The sequence below is a fragment of the Papio anubis genome, chromosome 7, assembly GCF_008728515.1.
Source record: "Papio anubis isolate 15944 chromosome 7, Panubis1.0, whole genome shotgun sequence".
NCBI classification, from domain to species: Eukaryota; Metazoa; Chordata; class Mammalia; order Primates; family Cercopithecidae; genus Papio; species Papio anubis.
The window spans coordinates 75,212,574-75,238,053 of record NC_044982.1 but is presented as its reverse complement, the minus strand read 5'-3'; the positions used below and the strand labels follow the sequence as shown (position 1 = coordinate 75,238,053).

The 25,480-nt window shown below is 41.1% G+C and overlaps 1 protein-coding gene and 2 pseudogenes across 8 annotated transcripts in view; 2 read left to right on the top strand and 1 right to left on the bottom strand.

Moving 5' to 3' along the window:
* Window positions 1-1,052: 1,052 nt before the first annotated feature.
* Window positions 1,053-3,892, top strand: LOC101012263 (annotated as a pseudogene).
* Window positions 3,893-6,823: 2,931 nt separating this feature from the next.
* Window positions 6,824-25,480, bottom strand: part of HEATR5A (HEAT repeat containing 5A) — a 125,458-nt gene continuing 106,801 nt past the window's right edge. For 7 of the 8 annotated variants that reach the window (XM_031668193.1, XM_031668192.1, XM_031668197.1 and 4 more), the window contains 8 exons: window positions 24,996-25,244; window positions 23,980-24,107; window positions 22,813-22,960; window positions 20,982-21,254; window positions 17,791-18,015; window positions 11,288-11,442; window positions 8,954-9,167; window positions 6,824-8,671 (listed from right to left, as the gene is read on the bottom strand). In XM_031668193.1, coding sequence (XP_031524053.1) covers window positions 8,364-8,671; window positions 8,954-9,167; window positions 11,288-11,442; window positions 17,791-18,015; window positions 20,982-21,254; window positions 22,813-22,960; window positions 23,980-24,107; window positions 24,996-25,244 — 1,700 coding nt within the window. In that variant the 3' untranslated portion in view covers window positions 6,824-8,363. The remainder of the gene's footprint in view (window positions 8,672-8,953; window positions 9,168-11,287; window positions 11,443-17,790; window positions 18,016-20,981; window positions 21,255-22,812; window positions 22,961-23,979; window positions 24,108-24,995; window positions 25,245-25,480) is intronic. The other variant, XM_031668196.1, reaches the window with a different exon arrangement.
* On the top strand, window positions 22,601-22,676 carry LOC116276298 (annotated as a pseudogene).

Sequence of the window (25,480 nt, the reverse complement as noted above, 5' to 3'; positions counted from 1 at the left end):
TGGGCACCTGTAAACCCAGCTACTTGAGAGCCTGAGGCAAGAGAATCGCTTGAACCCAGGAGGTTGAGTTTGCATTGAGCCAAGATTACACCATTGCACTCCAGCCTGGGTGACAGCGTGAGACTCCATCTCAAAAAAAAAGAAAGCGAAAAAAAAGAGCTAATAAATTATTTGTAAAGAGGAAAGTATATTCAATTGATGGAGAAGATGCAATATATATAATTACCTTGACTTTATAGTTATAAATAGTAATGGGCTCTGGAAAGATACATGTAGACAATCATTAAACCACCAGAAATGACACAGGTTTTTTTTTTTTTGAGACCGAGTCTCACTCTGTTGCCTAGGCTGGAGTGCAGTGGCACGATCTTGGCTCACTGCAACTTCCGCCTCCGCCTCTTGGCTTCAAGCAATTCTCCTGCCTCAGCCTCCCAAGTAGCTGGGATTACAGGTGCCCGCCACCACACCTGGCTAATTTTTTTTTTTTTTTGAGACAGAGTCTCACTCTGTTGCCCAGACTGGAGTGCAGTGGTGCAATCTCAGCTCACTGCAAGCTCTGCCTCCCAGGTTCACACCATTCTCCTGCCTCAGCCTCCCGAGTAGCTGGGACTACAGGCACCCACCACCACGCCCGGCTAATTTTTTGTATTTTAGTAGAGATGGGGTTTCACTGTGTTAGCCAGAATGGTCTCGATTTCCTGACCTCATGATCCATCCGCCTCGGTCTCCCAAAGTGCTGGAATTACAGGCATGAGCCACCACACCTGGCCTTCCTGGCTAATTTTTATTTTTTTAGTAGAAACGGGGTTTCACCACGTTGGCCAGGCTGGTCTCGAACTCATGGCCTCAAGTGATTGGCCTGCCTTGGCCTCCCAAGGTGCTGGCATTATAGGCGTGAGCCACTGTGCCTGGCCAAAATGACATTTTAGTGTTGTACTTTTTTTAGAGTATACAGTTATTTCAAATATTTTCAATTTTTGCATTAACATTATCATAGTTTAGTGGATTGTTTAATAGTTCAGTAGTTTGAGGGCTGAATTTCTTCCCTCGTAATGAAAATCTTGTATTATAATAAAGATAAAGAGAATTCTTTAAGATACTGCAAAAAAGGTAATTCTTCTCTTAAAATTAATGTTACAAGACTCTTGGTTACTGTTGACATCCAGATCAACAGACACGTGATGATCTTTGGAGAAAACATATTCAAACTCCGAAAAGCATGATCCATGGCCACCAGGTGCTTTAGAGATCACTTCTTTGATGGGGGTACCGTGACTTTACTCCTCCAAAAATAGTGCAAATACCAGCAGAAGGTGGTGCTATACTTTTTTTGTTTGTTTTATTTTTGAGACAGGGTCTCACTGTGTCACCCAGGCTGTCATGCACTGGTGCAATCATGTCTGACTGCAGCCTCCATCTCCCAGGTTCAAGCAATTTTCCCGCCTCAGCTTCCCAAGTAGCTTGGTCTACAGGCTTGCACCACCATGCCTGGCAGATTTTCTTTTTTCAGTAGAGACCAGGTCTCACTATGTTGCCCAGGCTGGTGTTACACTCTTCAAACTTGATTATTTGGGGGAAGAGGCTTCTTTTTTTTTTTTGTTGCCCCGGCTTGTGTTCAGTGGGCGGATGTCTTGCTCTGTCACCCAGGCTGTAGTGCCGTGGCACAATCTCAGCCTCCCAGGTTCAAGAGTAATGGGGATTACAGGCATGTACCACTACTCCTGGCTCATTTTTGTGTTTTTAGTAGTGATGGGGTTTTGCCATGTTTCGCAGGCTGGTCTTAAAGCAGGATATTTTCCTGACCCCTTCGTGGGACTCGAAACAGGGGTGCCTCATTTACTCAGCCTGTAGCTCTCGACTCCTTGTGGAAGGGAGCATGTGAGTGAACAAGGTGGGAACTGGAGTGCATGAGTGCTGGAACCAGCTGTCCACTTTGGTGCCGGCAGGGGCAAACTCGACTCACTTGGACCTGCTGCGTTCCACCCCATGTGAGTGTGCGCAGGTAAGGAGGTGCAGGAGCTGAGGTGAGTGCTTTTGAGGCCCCATGGCAGCGACTGGGGAGGTGGTGCCCACAACCCCTGAAGCCCCAGAGGGCAAGTTACAGTGCTCTTTCAGCTCTGCTGTCCGTGGACAGCTCAGGTGTTAACAGCTCAGTGGGCCCTTTTGTTTTTGCACTTGTGGCTCCCGAGCTCTTGTCCAGCATCCAGGAAAAATGAGGTCGTACAAATTGAAGGATGGTAAGTTCAGGGGATTTTATTGCTGATGAAGTGGCTCTCAGTGGGAAGGGGAGATAAAAAGGGATGGAGGTAGGTAATTTTCCCCTGAAGTCCAGCTGTCTTTGGCTGGATTCTTTTCCAAAGTTACGCCACCAAGCTGTTACTCCGAAGTTAAGCCACTTCTCTCTGATGCCCAGCTGTAGTCTCCTACGTCCAGCTGCTTCTCCTCTCTGCTAACTGAGTCTGGGGTATTTATAGGCATAGGATGTGGGGTGGGCCATGGGTGGTTTAGGAAAAGGCAACATTTGAGTGGGAAAACGGGATAGAAGTTCTTTCTTTGGGCTGCAGTCTCAGGCTTTTCAGCTTGAGGTGCGGCTTCATCAGGGACCTGCTATTGTCTGCCTAGAGTTTCTCTGCCTCCTGTTGTTACCAGTCTCAAACTCCTGGGCTCAAGCAATCCATCTGCTTTGGCCTCCCAAAGTGCTTGGATTACAGGAGTGAGCCACAGTGCCCAGCCCAAGGAAGAGGCATTTTTGACTAAGTTCTCTTAGTTGTACCAGGAGACAGGCATTCCAGCCCCAGATGTTTTTTTGTGTCGCACAGTTATACAGGGCAGAGCATCCAGAATTTGAAGGCACTTGGCTGAATACACTCATGTGGAAGCTGGGTGCCCTTTCCTGACTTTTGAGGACCTCCTGAACTGATTGGAGGGCTTGGTTTGTAATGTAGTAGTCTTGAAGTCACTGGCGATAAGTATATAACCTGAACCCATACTTTAAGCCCACCAAACGGCCTTTTAAACAGATGCTATGGTGTGGCTAAAATGCAATATAAAGAAAAGATATGGAACTTCCTAGGAATTTGGAGAAAAACATCCCCAAAGCTCCTGAGGCTGATGACAACACCATTAATGAACCAATCTTGCTGTGTTGATTTCCTGTGATCAAGTCCTTCTATATGCAGTGACATCCTGAGCATTCCTGTCTTACTGAATCTGTCAGTGTGTTGATGCTGAATGTTGGTGAGATTGTGGGAGGCTCACTGCATATCTGGGATAATGAAGAAATGCCTGCAGGTTATAAAAAGGAAGGGATTGACCCTACTCCCTATTACTGGAATACAGATAAGAGAAAATATGGTATATGTCAACATGGAGGATATGACTTGGGCTTATGATGATTCTTTTAAAAAATTATGTATGTTTTTAAGGTAGGATCTCAGTTGGTAGCTCAGGCTGCAGTGCAGTGGCACAATTATAGCCTACTGTAACTTCAAACTCCTCAGCTCAAGAGAACCTCTTGCCTTGGCCTCCCAAGTTGCTGGGATTACAAGTGTGAGCCACTATGTCCAGCCCTTGGGATGATTCTTCTCTTGGATTCTGAAGTTATCACATCTGAGATGTATGCTTATACCATTGATTTGTCCAGTACTGCAGGCCATAACTGATTACTTCTGAAGCACGAAAGAAACAGAATATGGTTCATGAAAGAAACAGGCTGCCTCTTTGAACAAAAACAAAAAACCCCCAAATACAAAAAGCCAGCATCTTCCCTTTCTTGTTCCACTGGGGTAAAACTGTTTCTGTTCTTTTTCATTCCTAATACCATACAAAGTAGCCCAGGCTGGGTGTGGTGGCTCAACCCTGTAATTTTAGCACTTTGGGAGGCCATGGCCAGCAGATCACTTAAGGTCAGGGGTTTGAGACCAGCCTGGCCAACGTGGTGAAACACCATCTCTATTTAAAAGAAAAATTACACAAATTGGCCAGGCAAGGTGGGGCATGCCTGTAATCCTAGCCACTTGGGAGGCTGTAGAAGGAGAATTGCTTGAACCTGAGAGGCGGAGGTTGAAGTGAGCAGAGATCATGCCATTGCACTCCAGCCTGGGCAACAGAGCAAGACTCCATCTCAGAAAACAAACAAAAAACAAAACAAAAGTTTTGGGGAAATATGTGGTACATACTTCTGTAGTTATGAATACATTTCAGCACTTTATCTAATAGGTCATAATTTTGGGATTATATATGATATATATAATTAAACAGTTTTAAATATTGGTTAAAAAAAGGACTCTTGGGTTATGTATCTATTCCATCAAGTGCTATTCTCTAGACCTGTATTGTAAGATACTTTCCATAAAGTTGATCTTGGAAGCTCCAGTTTTCTTCTCTGAGCTCCCATAGCGCTATATTCATAACTTTTTTTTTTTCGAGACAGTCTCGCTCTGTCACCCAGGCTGGAGAGCAATGGCGCGATCTTGGCTCAATGCAACCTCCACCTCCGGGTTCAAGCAATTCTCCTACCTCAGCCTCCCAAGTAGCTGGGATCACAGGCACCTGCCACCATGCCCAGCTAATTTTTAGTAAAGATGGGGTTTCACCGTGTTAGCCAGGATGGTCTTGCTCTCCTGACCTCGTGATCTCCTTGGGAGCCCACCTCAGCCTCCCAAAGTGCTGGGATTACCGGCATGAGCCACCGTGCCTGGCCAACTTTTTTTTAATAAACTTTAAGCCCAAACCTCACCATCATACCTCTTTTATAGTAGTTACTTATATCTTTTCAAGGGCCTTCATGTTCCCTTAAGTTGACAGTGAAGTTTGTTTTATAGAAGTAAAATTTAGACTCAATATTTTATTAACAGAAATCTGTTATATCCAGTGTTATTTTACATAAGCTTTTAAGCAATGGGCTAAATAGAACAACTTAACTAGTAGCTTTGTCTGTATTTCTCCTCTTAGAAAAAAATAAAGCTCAAGACAAATATTATACCATTTTGATGGTTTCATCCAAGTTACTAATCAACATTTTTAATTTGTAAAGTTACCAAGCTAGTTAATATGCAACTGCTTTATTACAACGAGACTCATTAATAATCTAAGCATATAATCTATCCCCATAGAAACTGTAGAGGATGGGCCAGGTGCAGTGGCTCATGCCTGTAATCTCAGCACTTTGGGAGGCTGAGGCGGGCAGATCACCTGAGGTCAGGCGTTCGAAACCAGCCTGACCAACATGGACAAACCCTGCCTCTACTAAAAATACAAAATTAGCCAGATGTGGTGGCACATGCCTGTAATCCCAGCTACTTGGGAAGGCTGAGGCAGGAGAATCACTTGAACCCGGGAGATGGAGGTTGCAGTGAGCCAAGACCGTGCCACTGCACTCCAGCCTGGGCAACAAGAGCAAAACTCATCTCCAAAAAAAAAAAAAGAAACTGTAGAAGATAATTTTAAAAATACTTTTTCCTATTGTATTAGCCAGAAATTTTTTAGTTGTAATTTGGAGAAATGTAATTGAAAATATCTTTAACAAAGACTGAGGAAGGCTCCTGAGGGAGCCCGGAGTGCTGAAAGAGGAGAAAAGCTATACCTTGATGGAATCGGGATTGCCAGTTTTTCTGTTTCCAGCATGAATGCTTGGGATCAGAAAGACGGGTTCAAATCCCAGCTGTTAAGCCTTAATTTCATTATCGGTAAGGATACATTTAATAATTCAGTGTTGTATTAAATAAGGCGATTTAAGGCAATACATTTAAGAATAGCTTAGATTTCCTAATTCCATTACACTGGACATAAGAGTTTTTTTTACTAATTACTGACATTCATATAAGCACCTTTAATCCAAGTAATTCAGGATACTAGGCGACTAAAGGAGTAGAAATCTTAACGTGTAAGAGCAAACTAAATGAAACAGCGAAAACAGACAAAACACTTTTTAGAAGTCCCTAAGTCAAATTAATTAGTTACATCCTGAGAACAACCTAGTTTAGCATTTACCTTGGCAAAGAAGTTACAAGTCCTGATCCATCCTGTACCAGTGCAATTCAATAGCTATTAAGTGAGCAAGTTATAAAAGACATAATTTCTCCCTTTGAAGAGGTACAGTCTAAGAGGGAGACAAGATAATATTAAAATGCAATGTGGGCTTGGTGTGGTGGCTCACACCTGTAATCCTAGCACTTTGGGAGGCCAAGGTGGGAGGACAGCTTGAGCTAAGGACTTTGAGACCAGACTGGGCAACATAGTGAGACCTCATATCTACAAAAAAATTTTTAAATTAGGCTTAGAGGTACACATCTGCAGTTCCTGCTACTTGCGGGGGCTGAGGCAAAGAGGATCACTTGAGCCTAGTAGGTCAAGGCTGCACTGAGCTGTGTTCACACCATTGCATTCCAGCCTGGGCAACAGAACAAGACCTTGGCTTAAAACAAACAAACAAAACACAAATTGCAATGTGATTTTTTATGCATACAAGAATGTATTAAGCACTATGGAAACACAGATGAGGAAGCAGTTAAATTGGTGTAAGAGGAAGTTAAGAAGTGTTAAGGAGAGTTACCAAGGAAAGGTGACATTTAAGCCAGGCCTATAAGGAATGGGCAATCACCAGACAGAAGAGAGGAGAGAAAAGCACATTTTAGGTAAGGGGAACAATAAGAAATACACTCGATGCCTAGAGACACTCAGGAAGAGACAGAAAATCTAAACCATCACAAATAATGCTCCAAAGAAAGGGCTCTTCTGAGAAAAAAGGCTGATTTTCTGGATTCCGTGTGAGAGAAACCAACCTGCCATCTTTTGTTGGTAAAATAATTTAAAAATACAAGAATGATAATGAAAATTAGCTTTATTTATGTAATTTAGAAAAAATGATTGTAGTGTTAGAGTTTGTCAAATGTTTTCACTCTGAACAGTTTACAATAGTATTTATATACAAACATAATAAAATAGGTACATCACATTGTTCTTGCTTCAAAATGTTTTCTTAATTCTGACATGCCTCTATCACTTCGGTTTGTAATTTTTAACAGGGAAATGCTCTGTTTTGACACAGTGCTTGATTCACACAGTATAACACTGAAGTAGAAGGAGAATCAACAATCATGAACAGAGTTAAAAAATATTTTTCAACCAATATGACTTTATCATTAATCTTTTTTCTATAATAAAATATGTTTCATGTTAAAAAAAATACTTGTATTCACCTGATGACCTAAATTTGCTGTACTAAATTTGGCATTTATATAAACCCATAGTTGATCTAAATACAATACAGATATGAACCTATATTAAAACTCATTGATACAAATGTTTGCCACAAATGAAAATGAACACAATTAGTAAGAACAAAGGTAAACGGAAAAATCCATTTGAAAAATAGTGAAGATGCCTTATTCTATTTAAAATGAGTAAAACTTCCATTTTCTGAACCCAATATAAACTAAACCAAAAGATGGTGAAAAACCATGATATAGATACCAAATCTTATGTCACACTGTAAGGCTGTAAGTAATCTGTATTATTGTATACTGGATAATCCTAGACCAGGTTTCCTAAATAGTCCTCCAATCATTTTATCTTCTTGGAGAAATCGGAGAAAGTTTAATACAATTACTGAATAAGGCAGAATTTTTTTTTTTTTTTTTGAGATGGAGTCTCACTCTGTTGCCCAGGGTGGAGTGCAGTGGCACAATCTCGGCTCACTGCAATCTCTGTCTCCCAGGTTCAAGCAATTCTCCTGCTTCAGCCTCCTGAGTAGCTGGGATTACAGGTGCGTGCCACCACACCCAGCTAATTTTTGTACTTTTAGTAGTACATGTTGGTTTCACCATGTTGGTCAGGCTGGTCTCGAACTCCTGACCTCGTGATCCAACTGCCTTGGCCTCCCAAAGTGCTGGAATTACAGGGGTGAGCCACCATACCTGGCCAAGGCAGATTTTAAATCCGCAACTGGGATACAATATTAGTGTAGATAATTTACACTAGAGTCATATTTATATCTGTCACAGTATTAAGTATACCGCATGTGTACGGACTGTTAGAAGAAATCCATTTCATTTTTAAAGCAGTAGATTGTTATAGTAAGTTTAGTTCTTTAGCACTTTCTTAAAATTCCTGGTAAGTTAGCTCCGTTGTCTTTTTAAATAGAAAAAACAAACCAACCAACCAACCCACAAAACCCATGCACACAAAAAAATGGTAAGTATGCTGTTACTTTGAAGAGTCACAGCTGTTTAAGGTAAAACAATCAACTAGACCTCCAAGGGCACTTGTGTCTAAAATGTCCCTTTTGTCCCCAAAGGAAATGATCAAGTATTATATTAAGGTGCTTACTATTCCAAATAATAATAATAATAATAATAACAACATCAGAGGAAACTGGTCTTTAATTGGATGCTTGAGTTTTTTCCAGGACTCTTAGTATATTTAGATGTTGGTATCTTGACTTTGACACTTTCCTGATTGCCCTTTATAGCAGCCTCAAGGCGGGCTTTTAGGGCTGGAGAAGAAGCCACTAAACTTTTAAAAACAGATGAATACTGAGGTCCAATCTGCATGAGATTTTGTAGAGCAAAGTCATGTAAATTTCTCATTATGGAAGTTGCTGATCCCGGAGCATTTTCATCCAAAAGGAAGGAAATGAGGATGGGCAAAAAACAGGCCACCAGCTGAGAGCCTAGAAAGTAAACAAATGATATAAGTTCAGGGACTTAAATTTTAGTTCCTAACATAAGGCTGCAAATGCCCCTGATCTGTATACATTTTTCCCCACTAGAGAAAACAATTCATCCAATCTCTTCTAAATTCATAATTATATCAATACTTGAGATTAACATAACACTTTTCAATGAATGTGAAATACAGATACGATGTGACTGAATGTTTTGCAATTTAAATAACAGTAAAGTTCTGACTTTTGTAGAGACTGAGTTAGTATGAATTTAGTGCTGACACTTACGATGGTGTTCTTCAGCAACAGTAACCAGTGTTTCTAAGACCTTTATGCCTTCTTGGAAGATCTGAAGCTCAGCAGTGTTTTCAGGTTTTCTCGTGTCTATTTCCTGTAGTTTTTCCATGATACAGGATGCTAAAGAGTAAATGTACGGGTAGGAAACAGCTGGATTTGGATACTGAAAGATGGAATGTAGGAGCTGGTAGGTCTTGATTTGTACCTAATCGGGTAATAGAAAAGAACAGCAAATACTATAAATAAAATTTTAAAAAGTCCCTGATGACTCTTTGCTTTTTAAAGTAGCAAAGGTATTTAAATTTATTTCTAATTTATCTTTAATTTTGAAAGTCCAAGGGCCAACAGGTAATCAAACTTCTTTTTTTTTTTTTTTTTTTTTTGGAGACGGAGTCTCGCTCTGTCGCCCAGGCTGGAGTGCAGTGGCCGGATCTCGGCTCACTGCAAGCTCCACCTCCTGGGTTCACACCATTCTCCTGCCTCAGCCTCCCGAGTAGCTGGGACTACAGGCGCCCGCCACCTCGCCCGGCTAGTTTTTTGTATTTTTTAGTAGAGACGGGGTTTCACCGGGTTAGCCAGGATGGTCTCGATCTCCTGACCTCGTGATCCGCCCGTCTTGGCCTCCCAAAGTGCTGGGATTACAGGCTTGAGCCACCGCGCCTGCCCAGGTAATCAAACTTCTATGCTAACAGTGGTTGTGACAGTTTGGAATGGGAAAGAAGCATATAGGTAAACAGGGAAGCAAAACTGAGTGGTTAATTTTTCTTCTTTTCTCTAATTCTCCTTTTCCCCCTCATGTCTTTATAATGTAAAACAAAAACACCACCAAAACCCCTCCTTTAACTTTTTTTTTTGAGACAGACTCTTGATCCATTGCCCAGGCTGGAGTGCAGTGGTGCGATCTCGGCTCACTGCAGCCTCTGCCTCCTGAGTTCAAGCAATTTTCCTGTCTCAGCCTCCCGAGTAGCTGGGACTACAGGCGTTCGCCACCACACCCAGCTAATTTTTTGTATTTTTTGTAGAGAAAGGGTTTCACCTTGTTGGTCAGGCTGGTTTCGAACTCCTGACCTCAACTGATCCACCTGCCTTGGCCTCCCGAAGTGCTGGGATTACAGACATGAGCTGCCACACCCAGCCTCCTCCTTTAACATTTTTATGGGTAAAAAGCAAAACAAAACAAAAAAACACCCAAAACAACAAAACACATACAACCTTGAAAGATATTTTGTTGATTTCAGAAAATGTTTTAGACAAAAATGATGTATTTGATGTTCAAATGTCATGGTCTGAGTGTTTCAAGGAACCACGTCTGGACCATATTAATTATGTGTCATCAGGCATCAGAGTCCCGACTTGGAGACTGCTATACAAAGCTGCTGCAGGCAGCAGGCAACAGGACACAGGATAAAAGGAAATGACTATACATCAAATATATAAATCAACTTTTATTGAGTTAACTGTAATGGTGTTTTAATAATTATTTTTTCTGAGAGAAAATCTGGTTCCTATATCTTCAGGAGTAGATATATGTGTGATCACTGGCTATGAACTCACCTAGAGGCACATAAAAAACAGGAGATTACTCAAGCAAATGAAGGGAACATAAAGGAACGGGATAAATTTGTGTGTATTGCTTTTGGAATGGGTCCTATTATTTCACATTCATATTACTGAAGGTATGTGCTCGAGTCTCTTTTTGTGAGGCAGCGTCTGGCTGTGTCATCCAGGCTGGGGTGCGGTGGCATGATTGTGGCTCACTGCAGCCTCAAGGTCCCAGGCTCGAGTGATCCTCCTGCCTCAGTCCCGCAGAGCAGCTGGGACTACAGGCCTGCGCCCCCACACCAGGCTAATTTTTGTAGAGATGCTTTCTCACCATGCTGCCCAGGCTGCTCTCGCACTTCTGGCCTCAAGCAATCTGCCCACCGCGTCCTCCCAAGTGCTGGATGGAATTATAGGCATGAGCCACAGTGCCTGGCCTCCCTTTCTCTCTTTTTTTTTTTTAAAAATAAAATCCACTACAATATGCTACAAAGTATCTTATAAAAGTCCCTTATAAAATTCTAGTGCTACATCAATCTTAAGATTCCTCTATCTCGAATTTAGTTTCTTAACATTTCCTCTTCTGCCACTATCCTCTACCCTTAGAGCTGAAGAACAAGACTTATTTGGCTTTGTCATTCCTGAAATAGAAATTAATCTGAAATCTGAAAATAAAAAATTTGTAGTCTAATATTTCCTATTGGAGCCAACAAAATCACAAAGAAAATTTTGTAAAAGCCTAGCCATAGTCCTATTATATACATCTTTCTGTTAAAAGACACTTACCATGGGATCTTTTATCTCAAGAGTAGCTTTAAATTTATCAATACAGCGCTTCTGAAGGCATGGGATGGTAGTTACTTCTGGACTGGCAGACAAAATAAACACTGTGATAGCGGTAAGTAGACTGACTTCATCAAGTTCTTGGTGTGTTTCATCAACTAAAGAGAAATGCTCTGTTAGAAACAGATCATATTTACTGCTTTATATACCTGTGTGAAGCTGTCTTCAGTTTGGTAGTAACAGTTTGGTGTACACAACAGATATAGACAATGAACACTGATTAAGAACCCTGGCAAATGTACATTTTAAGATGTGCATTATAAGTAATTCTACAGCTAAGAACTACCAAAGTAATTATAATCTTTAAAGGTTAAGGCATCAGTAAATAAATATATACATTTACTAGGAATATATATTTATTAGTTGTGTGACTTTGGACATCTAACTCCATCTTCAGTTTCCTCATCTGTAAAAATGGGAATAACAACAGTACTCACATTGATAGGGTTATGAAGACTAAATGAGTTAATCCATGTGAAGCATTTAGAATAATGTGCTACACATGACGCTCAGTATATGCTACTTATCATGTTAATTACTTTTACTATGAAGCAACACAGAAATGCTTGGACAATTATTTTCTCTTTGTTAAAGTATTTTGATAATACATGTATCAAGTGAAAATACCTTAGCACTTTACACATATGATTTCTCAAGAGTAGAGAAAAACCTGAAAACAGCTGTGTACCACAATCATTTGAAGGAATTTTCTATTAGAAGTAATCTACCTTTATTTTCCAGTCATACTCTCATTAAATAATTTTAATGAACCTGCTGTGGAAAAAAAATCACTGTTATTCAAAAACAAAAGGTGTAGCAAATTCAAATATTTAAATTGTTTAAGAATGAGTTGTTACTTATGAAGAAATGACATACATATGTAGTAGTTTTGGTCACATTCGTTCAACAAGTACTTAAGAAACATTGTATGCCAGCCCTTTTTTAGGCACGGAGAATACATCTTATAGAGAAGATACACTATAAACTGAGAAGCAAAGACTTTCAGCTAGTGATAAGGTCTAAGCATATAAAAATATATTAGAAAGCTGGCTGGGTGCGGTGGTTCATGCCTGTAATCCCAGCACTCTGGGAGGCTGAGGCGGGTGGATCACTTGAGGTCAGGAATTCGAGACCAGCCTGGTCAACATGGTGACGCCCAGTCTCTACTAAAAATACAAAAATTGGCCAGATGTGGTGGTGCATGACTGTAATCCCAGCTACTCGGGAGGCTGAGGCAGGAGAATCACTTGACACTGGGAGGCGGAGGTTGCAGTGAGCCGAGATTGCACTACTGCACTCCAGCCTGGGCTGCAAAGGGAGACTCCGTCTCAACAGAAAACAAAACAAAACAAAACAAAAACAAAAAAACACCACATGAGGAGCAGTGGTGTGTGTCTGTACTCGCAGCTACTTGAGACACTGAGGTGGGAGGACTGGTTGAGTCCACCAGAAGTTCGAGGCTGCAGTGCACAATGATTGTGCCTGTGAATAGACACTGCACTCCAGCCTGGGCAACACAGCAAGTCCCTGTCCCTTTAAACAAACAAACAGACAAACAAACAATATTCAAAGTAGCCCAGGACAGTCTATACTGAGAAAGCCTTGAGGAGATAATATCAGAGTTGACGATACTCAAGAGGCACAGTAGCAGTGAAAGCAAAATTTTATGGATGAATAGGATTTATTTTATAAAAGACATCTGAATGATTTTAAGGTAAAACAAGTACACAGTTAATATTTAACATTAACATGTAGCACTGCTATAAGCACTTTATACACATTAAATATTTAATCAACATAACAGCAACATGAGGTAGGTACTCATATCCCTTATTTTATGGATGAGAAACAGAAATGTAGTCATTTGTCCGAGTCACACAATTAGTAAGGCAGAAAGTTTGATTACAGAGAGTGTACTGTTAACTATAATGCTATACTGCTTCCCTTACAGCAAAGTTATTTTTAACCACCTATAGCAACTTGAAACTGCAACAGAGTCAGCTAATTTGTTTAGTAAAAATGTCTTTATTCTCAGTAAGATAAAGTTCTCCTGGGTTCCTTTTACCTTTTCTTCTAAAATCTCTTTATTCCTACTTTTACCTATGATAGATGCATAATTTGCTTAGCATTAGCCTGTGAAAAGCCTGTGTGGTAAGAACTGAGGCCTCTTGCCAATAGCCATATGAATGAGTCATCTTGGAAATGAATCCTCTAGCTGTAGCCCTGGCCAACACCTTAACAGTAATTTCATGAGAGAACCTAAGCTAGAACCACATAGCTAAACTGCTCTTAATCCTGGACCCATAGAAACTGTCAGATAATAAATGTTTGCTCTTTTAAGCCACTAAGTTTTGAGGCAATTTGTTAGGCAGCAAACATTTAACCTGTCATGATCAACTCCTTAATTTCTCTCAGTAGCTAGTCTAAATCCTGTCCTAGCCTAATTCCCTGATACACATCCAAAAACAAAAACAACAACAATAAAAAATACACAACCCATTTTTTGTGTGTGTGAGATGAAAGAGGCAAGCTCATCATAACCCTCAACATGAATTATTATTATTTGTAGAGACAGTATCTTGCTATGTTGCCCACACTGGTTTGAACTCCTGGCCTCAAGCAGTCCTTTTGCCATGGCCTCCCAAAGTGCTGGGATTACAGGCGTGAGCCACACTGGCCAGCCTCAACCTAAAAACTTGTAGCTATAATACTATTTTCTATCCTCACCTCCTGTTCTTTCCATATATTGGCAGAGGTCAATCCTTTTAAATGTACTGTAAATTTTATTCCTTCTGCCTAGACAGGGATGCTGCTTTCCTTTCTAATACTTCTAACTCCAACCACATGTCCACCTCCTTTTTTGCCCTGTAAGTATGAACTCATGCTTGAATGTCATCTTTAAAAAAAGTTATCCCTTGACCTTACACTTTCCGTTTAGCTATTTCTCTTATTCCTGTGAAGAGAAGCTATACCTGATCCTTCTCATTCCTTACACCTCTCATTTGTGCCTCAACACTGTGAGCTCTATCCCCCACACTGTTTGGCCTCTCTACAGTATTTTATAGTGCTGACCACTCCCTTTTTATTAAAAACTGGCTTCTGTAACTACATTATCTTCTGAATCTCCTCTCACCTTGCTTTTGGTCCTCTTCTTGCTCCAGAAACTCAAGCTGGGTGATTTCAATTGTCCCATAGGTTACATTGACAACTCCCAAATACATATATAGTCCAGAAAGTATCTCTAGCCCAGACTACTTTCTTGAATTCCATACCTCTACCCATCTGTTCCATTTGACTATCCTCTAGGCATTTCAAAATCCACTCACTATCTTGTCCTAAAAACCCTCACTCGGTTATTTCTGTTAATCACATTTGAGTGTTCAAGTCATCCTACCCTTTCAACTCCTAAATCAAACTATCAGTAAGTTCTGTGGAAAACTGCTTAACATTTTACTTTTCACCATTCTACTCCTCTTTGTCCGTACTAACATTATCTTATCTCCTACAGTTTGGCTTTCTTCTTTACACTGCTGCCAAGAGTGAACCTTTAGAAACGCAAATCCAAGCACATTACTTTCCTTCTTAAAACCCTTTCAGGCGGACACAGTGGCTCATGCCTGTAATCCCAGCACTTTGGGAGGCTGAGGTGGGTGGATCACGAGGTCAGGAGTTTGAGACCAGCCTGACCAACATGGTGAAACCCTGTCTCTACTACAAATACGAAAAACAAAAATTAGCCAGGCCTGGTGGCACGCACCTGTAATCCCAGCTACTCAGGAGGCTGAGGCAGGAGAATCGCTTGAACCCGGGAGGCGGAAGTTGCAGTGAGCTGAGATTGCACCATTGCACTCCAGCCTGGGCAACAGGGCGAGACTCCATCTCAAAAACAACAACAACAAAAAACCATTTCATGATTCCACATGCCTATTAAAGGCAGTCCAAATCGTGCCAAACACTCCATAATCTGGCCCCATGTACCATCCAACTTAATTTATTTCCCTACTAATTGCCATTTACCACTCTTACATACTCTTCCACCCAAATCCACACCCCCTCATTGTTCTACTTGCCTTCCTTAGCTATTTAATTCTCCAAGTTTTTGGTCAAGCTGTTGTACCTAGAATCCATTTCTTCCTTTTTTTTTTCTTTTTTTTGAGACAGAGTCTTGCTCTGTCGCCCAGGCTGGAGTGCAGAGGTGCAATCTTGGCTCACACTACAATCTCCACCTCCCAGGTTCAAGCGATTCCTAGAATCCATTTCTATGATGTCCATGTGGAGAAAACTTTCTAATCCTTTAAGATGTTGACTCTTCTGAGAAGCCTTAATGGTGGATCCAGAGATGCACCACTGACATCCCCTTCAAGGGAAAATGTGCTGCCCAGCTGTGGGAAGCGTGATCAAGGGTCAGCTCCTTCTGGGTCAGCCTCAGCTAGAGATAGCTATCTTACCTGAGATCAAATCCTTCCTGGAACAGCCCACATTTGAAGGCCAGGCCATTTCTGTCATATGTTCAGACACTCTGATGGGCAATCTGGCTCCAGAGTTCCTCAGACGGATTTACTGAGATTTGTTGGGAAACTGTCACAGTTTGACTTCTTTTGCCCAATATTGCCTTCCCCTTTTCCCTCACAGATGTTGCTTCTTAATAAACTTCTTGCTCCCCAAACTCCCACTCAGTGAGTACTTTTAGAGAATCCTACTTGTGACACTCTGCCTGATTTCACTTACTCAGTACCAAGTACTCCCATTTAAATAAAAAAAAACCCAGTTATAATTTTTTTTTTAATGTACTAGAAATGCAGTGATAATTAAGACATGACTATTGCCTTTGGGAAATTCTTAAGGTAATAATCACACCCAACAGCAATTTATAGGAGCCAGACTCCACTATATTCCCAACTTTGGGCAAAGTGGGTGGTCAATAAATGCTGATTTCAATTGAAAACATTTTATATGTAAAATGAAATACGGCAAATTGTGACATTTATAAACAAAACTGGGAAGGCAGGGAAAATGTATAATGTGTATAAAGACTTTTTATAATCACTACAACATACTATTGAAAAGAGAAATTTTTTTTTTTTTTTTTTTGAGACAGAGTCTCGCTTTGTCCTCCAGGCTGGGGTGCAGTGGTACGACCTTGGCTCACTGCAACCTCTGCCTCCCGGGTTCAAGCGATTCTCCTGCCTCAGCCTCCGGGGTAGCTAGTATTACAGGTGTGAGCTACCACACCCAGCGATAAACAAGTTTTAACAGATGTTGAAAATAATACTGGCTATCATTTATTGATATATGCCAGGTAATAAGTGAGATGCTTTTCACATATTAAGTTACTGCTCTAACAATTTCTTGCAACATAATATTCCTATTTATTAATAAGAAAACTAAGGTGCAGAAAAACTGAATAACTTGACTAGTCACTTAGTAAATGCTGGCATGGTGAACCAGATTGGTCTTTTTGTATGGCTTATGTACTTTTCAGTATACTGTGTGTATTAAAAACTTCCATTGGCTAGACATGGATCATACTCCATTATTTTTTTACTAAACACACTATTATATCTGAAGGTCTTTCACTGTCAACGTGTAGGTTGCCTGTCATTTAACAGCATTAAGGGTTAAAGACGCTAAAATCGGAACACAGCTTTTTAATTTTATTTTTTTGAGATAAGAGTCTTGTTCTGTCACCCAGGCTGGAGTGCAGTGGCACGATCTTGGCTCACTACAAGCTCTGCCTCCTGGGTTTAAGCAATTCTCCTGCCTCCTGCCTCAGCCTTCCGAGAGCTGGGATCACAGGCGTGCACTACCACACCTGGCTAATTTTTGTATTTTCAGTAGAGATGGGGTTTCTCCATGTTGGCCAGGCTGGCCTTGAACTCCTGACCTCAAGTGATCCACCAGCCTTGGCCTCCCAAAGTGCTGGGATTACAGACGTGAGCCACCGCGCCCGACCCCAGAACACAGCTTTCTTTCTTTTTCTTTTTTTTTTTTTGAGACGGAGTCTCACTCTGTTGCCCAGGTTGGAGTGCAGTGGCGTGATCTTGGCTCCCTGCAACCTCCAGCTCCAGGGTTCAAGCAATTCTTCTGTCATAGCCGAGTAGCTGAGACAGCATTGGGTAGCTGGGATTATAGGCGTGTGCCACCAGACCCAGCTGGTTTTTGTATTTTTAGTAGAGATGGGGTTTCACCATGTTGCCCAGCTGGTCCCGAACTCCTGACCTCAGGTGATACACCTGCCTTGGCCTCCCAAAGTGCTGAGATTACAGGTGTGAGCCACTGCGCCTGGCCAATTTTCTATCTACTTATACGTATCCTCTAAACACATAGTATTGAATATGGTCTCTTCTAGGTGATATGGCCAAATAAAATCAAGTAAAATATCCTCAAAAAACTCTTTTTCTCACTTTTTAAAACAAACTGAACTGCTTCCAAATAGCCTCAATTACCTGGATCCCAACAGTCAAGAACTGTTGTTAAAGCACTTCGGAGAAGGTCAGTCCAAGCAGTGTGGCTCTTTTCTGCCCGTGCCATGGGAGAAGATAAGATTCCTTTCAGAGCCTGTAGGGAAGCTGCAGCCGTCGAAGATAACTGGCCCCCCGGTAACTTCACAGCAGTCTCTCTGAGGACCCCAATTGTGAGGTACAGTATAGTAGGGAGAATTGAGATGCTTCCTGTAAGATAAATTTTTTAAAAACACACTGCATTTCAACCTATGTATATATGGTTCCTAAAAACAAATCATCAAGGAGTAAGACAATATCAGATTTTTAGTTTTTAAAAGATGATTTCTAATAAAGAACTGTAACTGTTAAGATAATGTAAGTAGCTTTATTAAAATTTTTAAGGATGGATTAAATCTTGATGGTTATAACTGGAGATGATGTTTAAATTGTATGAGTATCATGCTTTTGCTGTTTTTGTTTTATTTGGCAGTTGATAAATGAACTTATTTTTATTTATCTTTTATTGTGGTAAAATACATACAACATAAAGTTTACCATTTTAACCATTTTTAGTGTATAATCCAGTGGCATTAAGTACATTCACAATGTTGCCTGGGCAACACAGTGAGACTTCATCTCTACAAAAAAAAAAAAAAAAAAAAAAAGCTGGGACGGTGGTGTGCGCCTTAGGAGGCTGAGGTAGGAAGACTGCTTGAGTCCAGGGGGTTGAGGCTGCAGTGAGCTGAGATTGTACCACTGAACTCCAGCCTGGGCATAGAGTGAGACCCTGTCTAAAAAAAAAAACCAACCAACAAAAAAATAACATCTTTAGCAGCTGAGTGCGGTGGCTCACGCCTGTAATCCCAGAACTTTGGGAGGCCAAGGCGGGTGGATCATGAGGTCAGGAGATCGAGACCAGCCTGGCCAATATGGTGAAACCTGTCTCTACTAAAAATACAAAAATTAGCCAGGCGTGGTGGTGCACGCCTGTAGTCCCAGACACTTGGGAGGCTGAAGCAGAAGAACTGCTTGAACCTGGGAGGCAGAGGTTGCAGTGAGCCCAGATCGTGCCACTGCACTCCAACCTGAGTGACACAGCCAGACTCCATTTCAAAAAACAAAAAACGAAAAAACACCTTTAGCAGAAATATGTTTACCAATTAAGAAGTATCTACTAAGTACTAAATACCTATAATCTGCTAGATTTCACAGAATATACAATTTTAATTGGAAACAAAACGTTTCTTTTTTTTTTTTTTTTGAGACGGAGTCTCACTCCGTTGCCCAGGCTGGAGTGTAGTGGCGCGATCTCGGCTCACTACAAGCTCCGCCTCCAGGGTTCACGTCACTCTCCTGCCTCAGCCTCCTGAGTAGCTGGGACTACAGGCGCCCACCACCACACCCGGCTAAATTTTTGTATTTTTAATAGAGATGGGGTTTCACCATGTTAGCCAAGATGGTCTCGATCTCCTGACCTTGTGATCCACCTGCCTCAGCCTGGGATTACAGGCATGAGCCACCGCACCTGGCCGACATTTCTCTTTTATATGTAATACTCAATTACATATAATGCCTTTGTAGGACAGATAAAAGCTACAGACCGGCCGGGCGTGGTGGCTCAAGCCTGTAATCTCAGACTTTGGGAGGCCGAGACGGGTGGATCACGAGGTCAGGAGATCGAGACCATCCTGGCTAACACGGTGAAACCCCGTCTCTACTAAAAAAATACAAAAAACTAGCCGGGTGAGGTGGCGGGTGCCTGTAGTCCCAGCTACTCAGGAGGCTGAGGCAGGAGACTGGCGTGAACCTGGGAGGCGGAGCTTGCAGTGAGCTGAGATCCAGCCACTGCACTCCAGCCTGGGTGACAGAGCCAGACTCCATCTCAAAAAAAAAAAAAAAAAGCTACAGACCTACATATGGAAATAACACATGCATATACACGAAAAAACAAAACTCAGATGAGCGAGAGTTTTTAGAGAAGCCTTTATACCTGAAGTAGGCCTGCAGTTGAACCACGAAGAAAGAAAAATTTTTAAAAGCAGATAAGGGTCATTTCGATCAAGTAATGACATGGTAGTACAGAACAAGGATGAACATGAAGCCTCTTGGGTTTAGGATTTGCAAAGAAGGAACTGAAAAAAGGGAACGACTTAGCAGAGCTACACAGAGAGCCTTAAATGCCATGTTAAAGAGTATGAACTTGCTGGGCATGGTGGCTTACACCGGTAGTCCCAGCACTTTGGGATGCCAAGGAGGGAGGATCACTTGAGGCCAGGAGGTCAAGACCAGCCTTGGCAACCCAGCAAGACCCCATCTCTACAAAAAATTTAAAAAAAAAAAGTTAGCCAGGTATGGTGGCACAGCCTGAGTCCTAACTACTCAGGAGGCGAAGGCAGGAGGATTGCTTAAGCCCAGGAGTTTAAGGTTACAGTGAGCTATGATTGTTCCACTGCACTCTGGCCTGGGTGACAGAGAAAGTACCTGTGTCAAACAAACAACAACAACAAAGAGTATGGAGTCAATTCTAAACAGAACCAGATACAATGACAAACTTCTGCCATCACTGAGGCAGGAAAAGTCTGTTAGAAATTGTATACCAAAACATGCCCAAGCACTAATAATTGCCACTGACTGAAGTACTGTCAATCATAGAAGAGCATATCTATTTATAATACTTGCTATCTCTATATTTTCACTCTCTCTCTTTTTTTTTTTTTTTTTTTTCAGATGTAATTTCACTCTTGTTGCCCAGGCTGGAGTGCAATGGCATGATCCTGGCTCACTGCAGCCTCCAACTCCCAGGTTCAAGCGATTCTCCTGCCTTAGCCTCTTGAGTAGCTGGGATTATGGGCATGTGCCAAAACGTCTGGCTAATTTTGTATTTTTCGTAGAGACGGGGTTTCACCATGTTGGTCAGGCTGGTCTCGAACTCCTGACCTCAGGCGATCCACTCACCTTGGCCTTCCAAAGTGCTGGGATTACAGACGTGAGCCACTGCGCCTGGCCCTCTATATTTTTACTTTTAGTAAAACAATTTATTAAAATGTAATCCTAATCTTAGAGGATTAAAGACAATACCCAAATGTTTGGGTCAGCATTCATTTAAAAAGAAAAAGATTAGCAACTAGACTCCATTACCTATTAAAACCATTTCTCTTCTAGGTCAAGTCAAGCAATCACATACCACAGCATACCTTCAGGAGAGCACACTGCAGGAAGTTCGGAAAGGATAACCAACGCAGCTGAAACCAATCTACTTCCATCTTCTGATAGCATCTGTGGCTTCCTAGCTTTTACTCCTGGGCTACCTGTCAATTTAGGATTTAATTCTGGGAGCTGTCTAACTAGAATGCATACACACAGTTCTAGTGTTGCAAAGACCAAAGACTTCCCAGGTACAAGTCCTCCGGTGTCCTTTCCCTCTCCAAACTCTGGCAGAGTTTCCTTTTCAGCAGCCCCATCATCAACTAAAAGACAGAAAGAACAGTGTTTAATAAATACTTTGTGCTTGCTTTGCTTCTGGTAGATGGCAATTTAGTTAAATCCTGTTACAGGAAATACATTTATTTTATTTTTTTGAGACTGAGTTTAACTCTGTCACCCAGTCTGGAGTGCAATGGCATGATCTCGGCTCACTGCAACCTCTGCCTTCCAGTTTCAAGCGATTCTCCTGCCTCAGCCTCCCGAGTAGCTGGGATTACAGGCATGCACCACCATGCCCAGCTAATTTTTGTATTTTCAGTAGAGATGAGGTTTCACCATGTTGGTCAGGCTGGTCTCGAACTCCTGACCTCAAGCTATCTGCCCGCCTCGGCCTCCCAAAGTGCCAGGATTACAGGTGTGAGCCACCGCGCCCGGCTCGGAAATATATTTAATGACTAAATTTTGGGTGTGAAAGACTAAGAGAGAAAGAAGTTATGAAGGGAAAAGTAATCATCTTTATTATGACTTCCTATTGCAACTGGTCAAAAGAAGTCTTTTTAATCCTGTCAGTCTTATAATATTGCCTGGTTAACTCCTTCTTGCTGTTAAGACTGTAAACCTGATAGCTAGAGCTCCAGAAATTACCATGTGATCTTAGGTATCGATGGTGGCTGGACAGGAAGAAAGTCACGTCCTTAATGTCTTTAAGAAGGTGCCATATCAGCCCTAGACTGTCCATCTCTGGCCACCTATTTAGATGAGCAAATAAATCTTTGGGGTTTAAATCCACTGTTATATTGGGTTTTCTATAATATGTAGCCAACTGTAATCTTAAGTGGTAAACTCTCCAGTACCATATTAGACTTGTAAATGAGCAATCTGCAAACATAAGTTCTTTCCATGCACACTGGTAAACATAGCTAAAGCAAGTACTCTAGTAGTGTAAGGGATTTATTTCTTCCAGGTTTTGTTAAAATTCTCATTTCACCCAGAGAATAGTAGTTTAACTACTGACGATATCTAAACTAACATGCAGAGGTGAATGAGAGGATTTAAAACCATGCCAGGCTGGGCATGATGGCTCATGCCAGTAATCCCAGCACTCTGGAAGGCCAAGGTGAGTGGATTGCCTGAGTCTAGGAGTTCGAGAGACAAGGCTGGGCAACATGGCCACATCCTGTATCTACTAAAAAATACAAAAAAATTAGCCAGGCATGGTGGCATGTGCCTGTAGTCCCAGCTACTCAGGAGGTTAAGGTGGGAGAATCACCTGAGCCTGGGAGGTCGAGGCTGCAGTGAGCCGAGATCATGCCACTGCACTCCAGTTTGGGCAACTGGAGTGAGACCTTGTCTCACTAAATAAATAAACAAATAAATGAAGCCATGCTTAAAGACTCTACTTTCAGGGATCATTTCTATAGTTTATTACTAGGGAAGTTTCTCTGAATGTGCAGAGCACAAAAAGTAAAACAAGGCCATGCCTAGACATGTTTTATTTGTACTACACACAAATGATGATCAAAACTATAAAGATACATTAAACAATACTTTACAAAAGAATGATGCTATTTGATCAACTCAGCACTAAAGGTTAACATTTACCTTCTGCGCTTCGTCTTTTTTCCTTCACATGTTCTTGAGCAGCACAGATAATCTGCCTTACCACTTCAAGTGAAGCCAACTGAATGGAAGGTGATTCTCTGGTTAAAATTACTCGATGTAGAACATTCAGTAATTCTATACCCAAGTCCTATCATAGAAATCATGTAGAGGACACTGTATTAGAAATTACACATTTTTTTTTTTTTGTAAAAAATACCAATGCTAAATGCCATGACAAAATTCAGTAAAAGAGAATGTAACAAATTGCTTTAGTGCAATAAAGTTAAGTAACACTTGCTCCATTTTAAATCAATGTCAGAGGCCAGGCACAGTGGCTCATGCTTGCAATCCCAGCACTTTGGGAGGCCGAGGTGGGTGGATTACTTGAGGCCAGGAGTTCGAGATCAAGCCTGGCCAACATGGTGAAACCCTGTCTCAACCTGATTAATGCTTTAAACCTAATAATAGCATTAAACACTTAAATAATAGACAGTCTATGCAGAAGAAATTATACTACTCACTTATCTCAACATCCAAGAGTCAATAACAAAAGAAATATACTAGATAAAACATGATATCAAAAGTATCTGCCCAATGCATACTTGCCCTTGAGAAAAGCAGTCAAAGGGAAGTACCATACTTTGTACAGGAACCCTTTTCCCATGGCCACACCCAAGTCAGATATTAGTGCCTGACTCCATCTAAAGATTAGCCAGCAATCTCTTAAAAAGACCTAGAGGGAGAACTCAGCCAACAGGAATACTTTGTAATGGACAGTAACTACATGAACCCATTAGATTCTCTCTTAGGGAATGGAATATAAGATACAGGTATATACACTAAGAGCAGGGTATGCAGAAGCAAAAAGACACAAAGAATAAATGCCACATGTAATTAGTGGCTACTGTCCTGGAGAATGCAATATAGAACTCTCCCATCATTGCAGAAAGCAGCAGAGACAGAAAAGTGGCAGAGTCAGAGGCATGATTGTTTCTGGGTCAACACATACGCTTATGGCATTCTGGTTCCAAGGCCTAGCTGTGTGGCCGTACGGTTTTAAAAAAAAATTTCTCTGTGTTTACTCTCTGTTAACTATAGAAACCTGAACATGTTTCTCTTCCTTAAAGTCTACAGAAGCCTTACAAAAAAAAACCCCAGATAAATCACCTGATCACTGCCAATTTTTGATCTGGGCCAAGGTACATCTAGAAGGGCTTGCAATGCATGTAAACAAGCAGTTATGCTTTCCATGGTTGCATCTGAACGCAAGGAACATAGAAATTCCACGCTGATTCCTGTGGAAAGCAAAAAAAGAGGAGGAGGCTTCTTTCAAATTATTAGTTTATGAAATTAAGTAATTAATCTTATATTTTGGTAAGATATATAAACAAACAGTAAAAAGGTAATACAAATAAATCACAATGAATATAAGACTAAACAACTAAATGACAAGACAAGTCACTTAATAGTTTGTTTCTATCTACATGTACAAGAAGAATAATCTATGCTGGGCGTGGTGGATCACCCGAGGTTGGGAGTTTCAGAACAGCCTAACATGGAGAAATCCCGTCTCGACTAAAAATACAAAATTAGCTGGGCATGGTGGCACATGCCTGTAATCCCAGCTATTCGGGAGGCTGAGGCAGGAGAATCGCTTGAACCCGGGAGGTGGAGGTTGCGGTGAGCTGAGACTGCTCCATTGCACTCTGGCCTGGGCAACAAGAGCAAAACTCTTGTCTCAATAAAAAAAAAAAAAACAACCAAAAAACTAAACTAGGCCTGTGCACTAGTTGCTTAGTTGCTATGAAACAGTTCAAAGCTGCAAAAATTACAATAAAATTGCACCAGAAAACATATGGAGTTTTACAACTTTACTTTGGCTAAAATTTATTGGGTGATCATCACGTATCAGTCATTGTGCTTTGACATACATCTTTTTATTAAATTATCGTAACAGTTGACAAAGTAGGCACTATTATTGACACTAATTCTGAGATAAATGAGCAGAGAGTTCAAGTAATTTATTTATATTTATATTTTTAATTGACAATAATTGTGAGCTTGAGTTGAAATCGTGCCAATGCACTCCAGCCTGGGCAAAAGAGTGAAACTCCATATCAAAAAAAAAAAAAACAAAAAAAAAAACCCGAGGGTTGTAAACTTCTATAAGTGATTTAACTGACCTAAAATCAGATGGAATCTATCAGTATAGACATCCTCAGGGGACTTTATGGTAGCCCCAGAAGATGAACCCTGACACATGGAAGTTGGTGTTACAGGCCTGGAGAGATCAGATGCTCCTTCATCTGGGTCAGCAACAACAAAGCCCGTGCTTGTAAGCCACAATGCCGTAGCATGGAGGATAAGTGCCCAGGAGTTGTAATACTGCAATTTTGCATTTTCACTAGTCTCTGCTGTGTAGAAAGCACCGCCTAAAGCAAACAGTTTCAGGAGAAATAAGAGATTAGCTGCCAATGTATTTTCTCTTTTTTCTGTTACAAGATATAGACCATTTCCATCACTCTGAAAGTTCCCTCATACCCTTTTTCCGTCAGTTCCCTATACCCTAAGGCAACTACTTTCTAGTTTTTATCAGCACAGATTAGTTTTGCCTACTCTTCAACTTCATATAAATAGAATCACATATTCACATGTACTTATTTGCGAC